This window comes from Coenobita brevimanus, chromosome 60 (genome assembly GCF_032717465.1).
Source record: "Coenobita brevimanus isolate Jiangsu-jjx chromosome 60, ASM3271746v2, whole genome shotgun sequence".
Taxonomy (NCBI): Eukaryota; Metazoa; Arthropoda; class Malacostraca; order Decapoda; family Coenobitidae; genus Coenobita; species Coenobita brevimanus.
Genome location: NC_137013.1, coordinates 40260506 through 40272030, shown reverse-complemented (window position 1 = coordinate 40272030; position 11525 = coordinate 40260506). Strand labels below are relative to the sequence as shown.

General features: G+C 38.9%; 1 protein-coding gene across 1 annotated transcript in view; it reads left to right on the top strand.

The window, feature by feature from the left end:
- Positions 1–7060, top strand: part of hpo (serine/threonine-protein kinase hippo) — an 83792-nt gene extending 76732 nt beyond the window's left edge. The window contains exons 14-16 of the mRNA XM_080275063.1: positions 937–960; positions 2088–2237; positions 6728–7060. Of these exons, the coding sequence (XP_080131189.1) occupies positions 937–960; positions 2088–2237; positions 6728–6886 (333 nt within the window). The 3' untranslated portion in view covers positions 6887–7060. The remainder of the gene's footprint in view (positions 1–936; positions 961–2087; positions 2238–6727) is intronic.
- The last annotated feature ends 4465 nt before the right edge of the window (positions 7061–11525 follow it).

The following is an 11525-nucleotide window of genomic DNA, read 5'->3' as shown; positions in this document are numbered from 1 at the left end:
GGAGGTGATGTTATAGTTTTCTTTCATCAGCTTCTAGTATTGCAAGTAAAATACTACATCCTTTTTATGCTAACTTGGCCTAAAATTGTTCTCTCTCCATTGTGAATGCAAAATTGTAACAATAGTTGAACACTAGAATATGAGGATAATCGCAAAGATTGCAATGGTAGGGATTAGAGCCACAGTATTGTCTTATTTTACCAGTGACCTACATAAAGTAAGCTGCAGAAGGACAAAAATGTGGGCCAAGTTAGAGTCAAATTAATACAGTAATTAAAATTGACTGGAACCACAGGAAGTTCAATGTAGCAGGTAAAATTACCAAACATTAACCAGAGTAAAATAAATACATCAGTAGCCATTTAGTGGTCAGTTGAGAAATATTTTTACCTATGTATGACAAGAGGTTTTCTTGTGGAAAGGAAAATAGTGTGCCATTGACTACCAAAATGTTCCGACCACTGTCCTGAATGCTATTGCAGTTACAGAGAAGAACTAGACAAAGTAAGTCACCTGTTTCATTATTGACAAGTTTGACAGTTAATAATATACACAGTATATTGATATTGTAGTTTTCTGGCATTGTAGCCACTCTTAACCCCTTCACTCTGATGTCATTCTTTATTTCAGCCTTACTACCTTCAGGTGATAATATTCATTAGTGATGGGGTTGATGGATACTAAATCTAACCTGTCCACCTTCAAATCTCATTGTGTTAAATCTAGACGCAGGAAATATTAACATGGAATAATACAGCATCACCATGTGGGGCTCAAGAGCAGCCTGCACCTGTACTGCCAGGTCATACATTGCAGCTATGCTTTACATTTTACTTGATCATAATTGTTAATAAGAAGTGTCATTATTGTGTAATGAAAAACTCATGCTATTCTTGGCTGACTGGTAATTTGTATATTTGTTATTCATCGATGCAGCAGGCAGATGTAGAGGAGAAAAATGTAAGTAGAAAATACATCTCTAGTGTTGTGCGATGTTGGGATGGCACTTTATGTTGATTTTACCAAGTTTATGTGTGATGTCTGTTGATTTCAGACATTTGTTTTTATGCTGGTGGTGTTGTTTTGGGTTAGCATGAAATATGTAAACATAGCAAGCTTGATAGATTTTTGGAATGATTTCTAAGCATTGAAATTTCTTGCAGTTCATGATTACTCAGCAACTGTTTGTTTATACAGTGTACAGTATTTTCAGCATTCTGTTCTTAAGATGTAATCTTCTCTTTACAAATTACGTCTAATTTTGTGAGTCCTGCTTTTAGTTTTGTCAGAAACAGAGACAAAGTATGAGAGAGGGAGAGTTATCAGCAGCACAAAACCAGTAAAATGGTACACTTAATCATTGAAACTCCCATGGATTCAGGATTCCAATGGCTTGAATGATTGTGTGGCCTATTCCGTTGGATGTGTTGCCGACAATTCCTTTACATTCATACATTTTCATTCTTTGTCTGTAGATCCTACCTCACATCATCTCTAGGTGAGAAAAAAGATTCAGGATGATGATGATTAAAGTTTATTTATTTAAGTGCATGGTGTCCAGTTGCCCGTGATATTGAAATGAACAGGGTCTTGTAGCACAGTGCTGTACACATAGAAGTGGATCTGTTACCATCATTCAGGCACATATTCAGCTAAGGATAGTACTATTTGCAATGAGTACTGTAATCTATATAGAGTAGACCCTTAATTCTGTGGTATCAGTACTCTTGAAATTGTTAAGCCTTGTTCTTATTTTTCTCTTTAGGTTCCTAAATCTCATTCTTATCAGTCATTCATCCTTTAACCATTCATTCAAGAAAGTCGTGACCACAATCCCCAAACCAGATGACTAGGTGATGCATTTTTAAAATTAATTCTTGCCATTGAACAATTTATTTTTCAGTGCAAGAAAGATGTCTCATACTGTAGGAGTTAATGAAGGATTTAACTAACCTCTCCAGCTCAGATGATATCCAAACCCTCATTAAGGTGTTTAGAGGAAGTACAGTATGAAAAGTGTGAAAAATATGTAATCAGAGTGAAAGGTTTATATAGCAGAACTACAGGCACCAGTATCTGCTTCCCAGAATGACCTACAGAGACAGTTGGTACAGATGAACAACCCAGCCAACCACTTGCCACACCATCCACATCACCAGCCACCACCATCTAGAGGGGTCGCAGCTGAGAACCAGCCAAAATTCCAACGCTCATTCATTGATGGAGACTTCGATTTTGTGAGTAGAAGTTTTCTGTGTGTGCTAGAAATGAAAATAGCCCTAATCAAATGACAAAATAATCCCCTGATGCAGTTATACAAGAAAATCCTTAGGATTAATTTTCCTTTGTTCTTGTTGTGGCCATAGGCTCATCTGAACCTGGATCAGTGGAGTGCTGGCTGAAATTGCCTTTCTGCATCCTTCAGTCTCCCTCCTAGTCCTTTTCTTAGAGGATAGGGAGGGAGTTGGGGGATGTTTGTGGAACCCGTTTGTGCAAGACCAGACTCATTTTTCCTTTAACAAGTGAATTTGGAGACACCCTCAAGAACAAGGTTTCATGTCATATAGCACATGGGCATTAGATATGATGATGAGGAATTATCTCACACTCAGAAAGCTGGGCAGGGTGGGGGAACCTTTTCTTATATTCTGTCCATTTTAAAGGACCATTGGGTTAAAGAAACTGATAAATTTGTCAATGTTTAACCCATCAGTGCCCAGGATCCCGTGTATGGGATTTTGCAGGTTCATAAATGTACCATCTGCTGCCTGTCAGCTAACATTTGCCAAGTTTACAAGGCAGTGCCTTGGGGTTCCATCAGTGATGAACTTCTGAAATGCCAGATTCTCTCCATTTTGAAGGGACCATGTGAATGAGTGGTTTAAATATTTGTACAAGTTATTCCATACCTACTATTTCCCGCACGTATTGACCACATAGTAATGAATAGTGGCATGTAGTGAAAAAATCCTAAGTTAATTAAATCTTTAATTGGGAAAAGTGTGTTATGTGATGCATTTTAACTGAGGAATTGTTGTATACTGCATATTATTTTGTGCATAACCCATTATCATCAGCAGTATTTACAGGCACTAATTATTATAAGCAAGAGAAGTGTTTCAAAATCTTATATATTTTCTGTAATAGTTTACTATTATTGTAAATTGGGAGAACTGGCATATCAGCTTTGTAGGTAGCAGTGGAAGTGTAATTAGCAAATGTCTGGCACTCCAATTGGATTGAGCCGGTGAAGTTTTATATCCAAGGGATGGTTGGGGTTTATTGCTCACATACTGCCACTCAGGGATGAGTGAGGCTGGTCACTCTCATCTTAAATGTCAGGACCAACTCGCCTAGCCCCAGACTCCTACCCACCTCATAGGGCAACGTAGGATTGGATGATGGATGGATGGATCTGAGATTAACTGTAGAATTACCAGGAAAACATCATCATCAGCATCATCTGGACCTCCATTCCCACCCTAGGGCAGGGTGAGGTGTAGCAACATCCAGGCAGCCTTTATTTGCCCAATCCAGTGGGCCATGCTTCCATTCACTCACCATTCAAGCCCCTGGAATCCTGGCTTTATCTGATACACCAAAAACATTCACCATGTTCTGTAGCTTCACATAAACGTATCCGATAGAGTCAATGTGGACGCTGTCACGTTAAAAAGGGGTGCCAAATCCCTGATTATGCACATCTTACAATATTCATCCAGCCATCTCGATCTCTTGTCAGTCCCCTAGCCTCACCAATTTCCAAACTTCTCTTCCTCACACACTCATCCACCACATCCCTCCACCTTCTCCTCGGCCTACTTTGACACCTCCCTCACTCAAATTCACTCAGATACACCTTTTTCACCACTCTGTTGTTATCCATTCTCTCCACACGACCATACCATCTCAGTACACTCTTCGATTCTGGTGTCCACAGACTTCCTCACTCCACATCTTTCACGAATCACGTTATTTTGTATCATATCCACTCTCTGTACTCCATGTACATTCCTCAGCAGTCCCATCTCCACTGCTGTCACTCTTGATTTTTCATTTTCATGCCACACCGTAGTCGCACATCCATGTTTTTTTTGTTTTTTTTATGTGTCCGACTCTGGGCATAGGCTTCACAGCCTGCTATCAAGGCCCAGCAGTCCTCCTACATACCACACACCTCTACATGTCAACCACTTCGGCGCTAACACCCACCGTCCATATTGAATACATGCTAGGGCTGTCTCATACAGGAGTGGTGTGTTGGTATTAGCGGGGGTATTTTTACGACATGTCGGCGGGTCTTCTGGTAGATCAGTAAAGCCTGATTTTAATGAAATTCAAATCCTTAAACTGTTCCCTGCCCCAGCCGGGATTCGAACCTGGGTCCGGTGGGACTGCAGGCCACCTCTCTACCGATTGAGCCACCGCCTCCTTCCTGTAAGCCTTGTGCAGTTGCAACACTCAAGCCTCTGTTTCTTATCAAGGCTTTCATTGCACCAGATACTTTCCTTCCATGTGTCACCCTTCATTCTACTTCTTTTGCACATTTTCCTCTCTTTTCTGTCACTGTACCCAGGTATTTGAACTCTCTCACCAGATGTCAGAAATAACAGGATGATAAAGAAGTTAGTCAGGGAGTGAAAGATAAAAATGATAGATTGCTTGTGGAGAAGGGAGAAAAAGTGAGCAGATGGAGAGAAAACTTTAAGGAACTGTTAGGCACAGAGAATGAATGTAATGCAAGTATAAATGGCCGGAGAATGGCTGGGAGAAGGAGGGAGGACAGAAGAGAGGAAGAAACCACTAGGATGGAAGGTTTGGAAGCAATGAAGAAAGTCAAAATGGGGATGGCCTCAGGAATTGATGGAGTGTGTGGTGAATACTGAAGCATGGGGGAGAAATGGTAGTAGAATGGATGTGGATGTTGTGCAGATGGGCCTGGGAGGAAGGTAGAGTCCCGGAGAATTGGAAGTCAGGTATCGTTATTCCCCTGTACAAAGGAAGAGCTGAAAAAGAATTGTGTGGTAATCATAGAGGCATTTGTTTTCTTAGTGTAGTAGCAAAAATATATTGTAGGATTCTTATTGACATAGTTAGAGAAATAACAAAGGAATTAGTTGGAGAGGAATAGGAGATTTTATGAAGGGAAGAGGTTGTGTATATCAAATATTCATTCTCAGGTTTTTAGTGGAAAAGTTTCTAGAGAAGGGAAAGAAGTTGTGTGTGGCTTTCGTGGATTAAGAGAAAGCTTACGATTGGGTGGATAGACATGGAATGTGGAAAATATTAAGAATATATAACCATATAACCAAATTTTGGCGCCTGGTGGTTTAGTGGGTAATTATTGTTCTCCAGTCGGATTGAGCCGGTGAAGGTTTATATCCGAGGGATGGTTGGGGTTTATTGCTCATGTAATGTCACTCAGGGATGAGTGAGGCTGGTCACTCTCATCTTAAATATCAGGACCAATTGCCAAGTCCCGGGCTCCTATGCTCCTCATGGGGCAGTGTAGGATTGGATGATGGATGGATGGAGTAAATGCTGTAAAGAGTATGTATGAGGGTGCTCAGGCAATGTGTATGGATGGTGAATTGAGTGAATTTTTCTGTTTGAATGTTGGATTGAAACAGGGATGTGTCGTGTGAATATTGTTGTTCAATCTGTATATGGATTGGGTAATAAAAGAGATACAAGGTAAGGCAGTGGATATTGGAGTGGCCCTAATGAGAGAGCACAGAATTTGGAAACTGCCCGTACTGTTGTTTGCAGATGATACTGTATTGTTAAGACGAAGGGGAACTTCAATGCTTGGTGAATGAGTTTAGGAGAGTAAGAAACAGAATCTCAAGGTGAATGTAGGGAAGAGTAAAGTTATGGTCTTTGAGAGAAATGAAGTGTGGATGATGAGGAAATGGAAAATGTGAGTGCATTTGAGTACTTAGGTAATGTGATGAGTAAGGATGGAAGTTTGGGGAGTGAAGTGCTTGAAAGGGTACAGCAAGGAAGAAAAGTTGCTGGTTCTTTGAAAGCAGTGATAAGAAACACGGAGGTGAGCAAGTCACTGCATGACAGTATTGTGATACCAGCTCTAATGTATGGAAGTGAAGCTTGGACATTATTGGAAGGACGCAAGTCAAGAGTGAGAGCAGTGGAAATGAGTTGTTTGAGAGGAGCATATGGAGTTGCATGGAGAGACAGACTGACAAATGAGGAAGTGAAGGAGCATTGTGGTGTGGATATTGATGCTATAGAAATTGTTAGAAGAAATGAGGTTTGTCCATTGGAGAGGAAGGAGAGCGTGAGACCAAGAACAAGAGTGTACACTAATGAAGCGGAAGGGGGGAGAGAGGGGGGAAGGCCAAGGATGAGATGGAGGGATGAAGTGGAGAGGTATATGAGAGAGGGGGGGGTGAGCTGGGAGCAAAGCTGCGAAATACCGGGGGACAGGGCGACATGAAGGCAATTTGTTTGTGGCCACCCCTTACGGTATTAAGTCATCAGGCTGTAGATAGACTGATTACTTATAACAAGATGTTACTGTATATCATAACCACTAATTTCCCTTGTCCACCCAACCACGTGTTACAATTCCTTATTTTGCAGCTGAAATATGTGACATTCAAAGCCACTAATTTCCCATGTCTGCTAACCGCTACTATAATTCCCTATTTTGCAGCAGTAATTTCCCATGCCCTCCCAGCAACTGCTATAATTCCCTACCTTGCAGTTGAAGCATCTGACGTATGATGAACTGCACCAGCGCATGGCCACCCTTGACCAGGAGATGGAGCGTGAGATAGATGAGCTGCGGCAACGTTACCAGGCCAAGAGGCAACCCATCCTTGATGCCATGGACCAGAAGCGCAAGAGGCAGCAGAACTTCTAGCATACTGGACACCTAGCACATGATTTTGTTGATATTGTTGCCAGGTTTTTGAAGTGCAAGAATGTAGGAGTGTATTGATGATCATTCTAGAAAAAAAGATTATCATTACTTTCAATAGCATTGATACTCATTCAGTGAAAAAGAAGTAATCATTACTCTGAACTAGAACTCACTGCATCCCATTTGTTGCTGTGGTGTGTGTACAAAATTCAGAGTACTAATACTTAGAGAATGAGGTGATGTACTGACTGCCACTGCCAAAAGGAAATATTTTTTCCCTGAGTTTGAAACAAGATCTGTTTGTTTTGAGAAAAGTTTTGAAGTTTTATATGAAAAGTGATATGATGGTGAAGTGCAAAGCTTCAGTTGCTTGGTTTGGGAGAAAAATGTGATCTGGAAAAATCTGTTAAGTAGGCCAAAGCATGTTTGCTGAATTGCCAAATATCTGTATAAGTGTAATAGTAAGCAAAATACTCTGTGATCACTTATATTACTGGGGCAGAAAATTCTCCCATTGACCTCAGATTGGTAACTGCCCTGTTGAACCATATAGTGGATGCTAATATATTGTGTATGGGTGTGGGTGTAATATATATACCATACATACATACACCCACACACACTGTAACAACCTAACCCCCATGATATGTTTGATTGAGGGTACTGTAAGTCGGGAGAAAAGTATTTGGTGTGACATGTTCAAGTGCCATGTGATGCAGTTGGTTCAAATCCTCCTGAGCTGCATATCTCTTGATACTTAAAATACAGACTTGTAATTAGCTTAAACCAGTTGTGTTGTTGCTACTGATTAATTAATTCAAGGTAAAGCATCCGTGGTGGCGTACAGACTAGTCTGTGAAGTACTGTCCTAGAGTATGTTTGGGCTTGTCATAAAGAGCTTGAAAGATGTGTTCAGTCAATCCTGCTGTAATCGAAAGTTGGAGTATGTATGAGTGTATAATCTTAATATGATTTGGTGTTATACATCAAATGCTTTGTATGAAAGTTGCATCTGCTAAGGCCAGTGTATCAGGTGTCAGTTGCCTCAGTGGTCTGACATCAAATGGATAGTTCCCAGTGCTGTGGGATGTCAGGTGTGTTAGCCCTAGAAGTATTTGTGGTGGTTCAGTATTATCAACAGTGAGTTAACCTAGATAACTTTAACCAATTACTCCTCCAGCAAGAGAGATGTGATTCCCTTGAAATTGGTGAGAAAGATCAGCTAATCAGTCTGTCAGTATTTTCTGCCATTCCTCATTCCCTAACAGAATTTTTCCAGTTTGGTTAGGATTAAATTGCACAAACTTGCAGTAAAAAATTTTACAAACAATTTTTAAAAGTGTATTTATATGCTTTATTATAAACTATGGTAGGTTTGCTCTAAACAGAAAGGTTAATTTTTCTTTAGGACACACCACTTTTTGGTAGTGAATTCATATTTCATTTGACAGTGTGATCTCCCCAGGAGTCATGCATTGAATAACCCACCCTTTTATGCCAACTCTTCACAACTTCCTTGCTCCCAAGAATGAATTTCCAGCAGGTTCTGGCACTTAAGACTTGTGGAGTTTTTAATTAGAATTATCTTTATGAAAGTGATGGGTTAGTATGTTAGGAACTACAGTCAGTGCTAATAAATGGAGTAAGATTAAGTGTACATTAGTAGAAATTTTCTGAATAACTTGATTAATTTGTTTTCATAAAAAAATCTTGATTACTGAAATTTTATTTTAGTATGGATACTCCATTGAATTCAAGATTTCAATAAATTTGGAGTATGATAATAAATTACAGGACACCCGAGTAACTCTATACACCAGATTTTTAAATTTCTGAACAGTTGATTGTATTAACAACAAGTTAGCTTGAATATTTTCAAGAAAGTAACGGTGATAAATACTGTACTTTTATAAAATAGCATGGATATTGATGAAAGTTGATAATTCCAAGGAAAACTGAAAGTGTACACAGTTTTGTTGATGAGGTACTATTGTTTCCAGGGTACACTGGCTATTTCTGTTGCAGATTGCTAATCAGTGCAGTACTGTACAGCCAAATATTTCACAGAGCACCACAGGCATATGCCACTCTCCTCACTTAATGCTACAGTAAAATGTAACACCACAGCCAAACTGCATCAGGCAAACACCTCAGTCAAAGGAGGGTAGAGTCTGTAGGGTAGACACATGTAAGTAAACTTCTAGTCAGGTAAGGAGTTGACCAGCCACAGTTAACTACAGTAGCCATGTTATAGTAGTCTTATCCATTTTTAGCTAATTGGCAGTGGACGGTCATTGTAGGGTAAGTGGCAGTTTCTTTGAACAGTTCACAAAACTAGTTGAAAATTACACATAATCACTGAATTGCAGAAAATTGCAGGAACTCTTAGAGGAAATAGTTATTCAATATTTATTTTTTTATTTTATTTTTTTTTTTATTTATTTTTTTTTAAGTGGCAAGGTGTGAAGTATTTGAATGAGGAACAGGGGGCATAATTTTGTCATGGGAGTCCTGAAATTTTCTGCAACTCTCAAATCATACATGATGTAAGTGCCTCAGTAACAAGAACATGTGAAAGTTTCCTGATATTTGATTTTAAAAATTTCGTAACAGAACTTGTTTGTTTTATATAAAAGTACAGTAGTCTGAAAAAATCATAAATAGTATTGCTAAAGCACTACATTTAGTTTGTTAGCATTCTTCGCAGCAGTAGTGTGGCAACTTATCTTGCTTTGCCAAATGTTATGACCATGGTTAGATGAGTTCCTCTTGAACTTGTTCTGATTTCCAATGTGTACACTCAGAAAGCACTGTAACCAAAATACTTAACCACATTATGATATTTTTGTATGAGCACCAACAGCAATGCTGCCTGGTGAATAAACCTGTACAAGACAAGTTGATAAAAACAATATAGAGCTGTGGGGTGAGGGTGGTGATCATTGTTTACTTCATCTCTGACAAACCATTCAGCATCATAAATCACACTTACATCAGGGTATACATAGATACATTCAGTAAGTATGGGTATGAGATTATGCCATGTTGACAGACATTATTATTATTATTATTGTTATTATTTATTTATTTTTTTTATTTTTTTTGTTACATACTTCATTCAAGACTTGACATTAAATTTGGTTTGTTTTAAACATTATGGCAGCAAATTGATAAAAGGCAACATTTTTAGTAGGATTATCATATAACTGTTTTCATGTATCATTCCTATTTTTGTTCACTGTCATGCATTGTTGTGATGTACCATTGAAGGCTGAAATTACTATAGCAAGAAAATAAAAAGTGTTGTGGGATAACGCAGCATATGATCCATATTTCCTGTTAGTATCATGCTTACACATCTAAACTTACTGCAAATTGGTTTTCATTGGTTTAATAGCATTCATATTTGTATATGCTGTATTACAGTATACATAGTAGTGAGACTAATGAGGGCTAGATCTGTAACCTTTTATTAACATTTACTCCTCTGTCCTTCTTTCCTTCCTTCTTTCCTCGTCCTTCTGCCTACAGGTGACTTTACACTCCCTCTTCTGTCTTTCTTTCCTTCCTTCCTTCCTTTTCCTTCTGCCTGTGGGTGACTACACTGAGTGACAAGCCAAATGGTTTCCTGTACACCAGGAAACCATTTGCTATGCTGGGTGGTAACCATATAAGCATATTTTGGCACCTGTTGGTTTAGTGAGTAATTACGGCGCATCAGTCGAATTGAACCTGTGTAGATTTATATCCAAGGGGTGGTTGGGGTTTATTGCTCATATAATGCCACTCAGGGATGAGTGAGGCTGGTCACTTTCATCTTAAATGTCAGGACCAACTTGCTTAGCCCCAGGCTCCTACGCTCCTCATGGGGCAATGTAGGATTGGATGAATGAATGAATGAATACTGTATAACAGATCATCATCATCATCATACAGTGTTTAAACATAACAGACGTACACTCCCGTAACTGAGGCATACCCACCAATTATATCAAATCCAGTACTGTAAAATGTTCCCCCTTCTAAGGTTAACCCATTCAGCCATGGGACAACTACTTCATGAAATTCTTCATGCCTGCAGACAATTTTGTTAAAGTTAAGTAGGATCATTAGTAGTTTAGGGGGTGAAATGAAGCTGTTTATATTTAACCTCTCCAGCCCATTAAGTCTTTAACATTAGTAAAATCATTTGGAGGTGGCACTAATGTAATACAAATGACATTTGTGGAATGAAGGGGTTAATGCTGAATAGCACAGAATAGCTAATACACAGTGTAATGATACTATTTTTCTTTAATCCAGACTGATGGGAAGAAGTTCTTCAGGTTGGAGTAAATTGCACACATGCATCTCTGACATTTACATGTATAAGCGATCCTTTTAAAATGATGAAAGTATTTGAATACAGCAATTAATATAAAATCACTTGCAGATTTGAGGGTAAAAATGAATATTTTCTCACAAAATCATTTAACTTTTGTACAGAAGTACATACAGTGTTAATTTGGAATATATGTTGCAACTGTTTTGAGCAAGACTGGAAATAGACCAATGCAAGTCTTGAGTTGAGAGTCATTATTTAATACAAGTAATGTTGTAGTTTTGTATACTGCCTACTGCTGTTGACTCACCCATATTT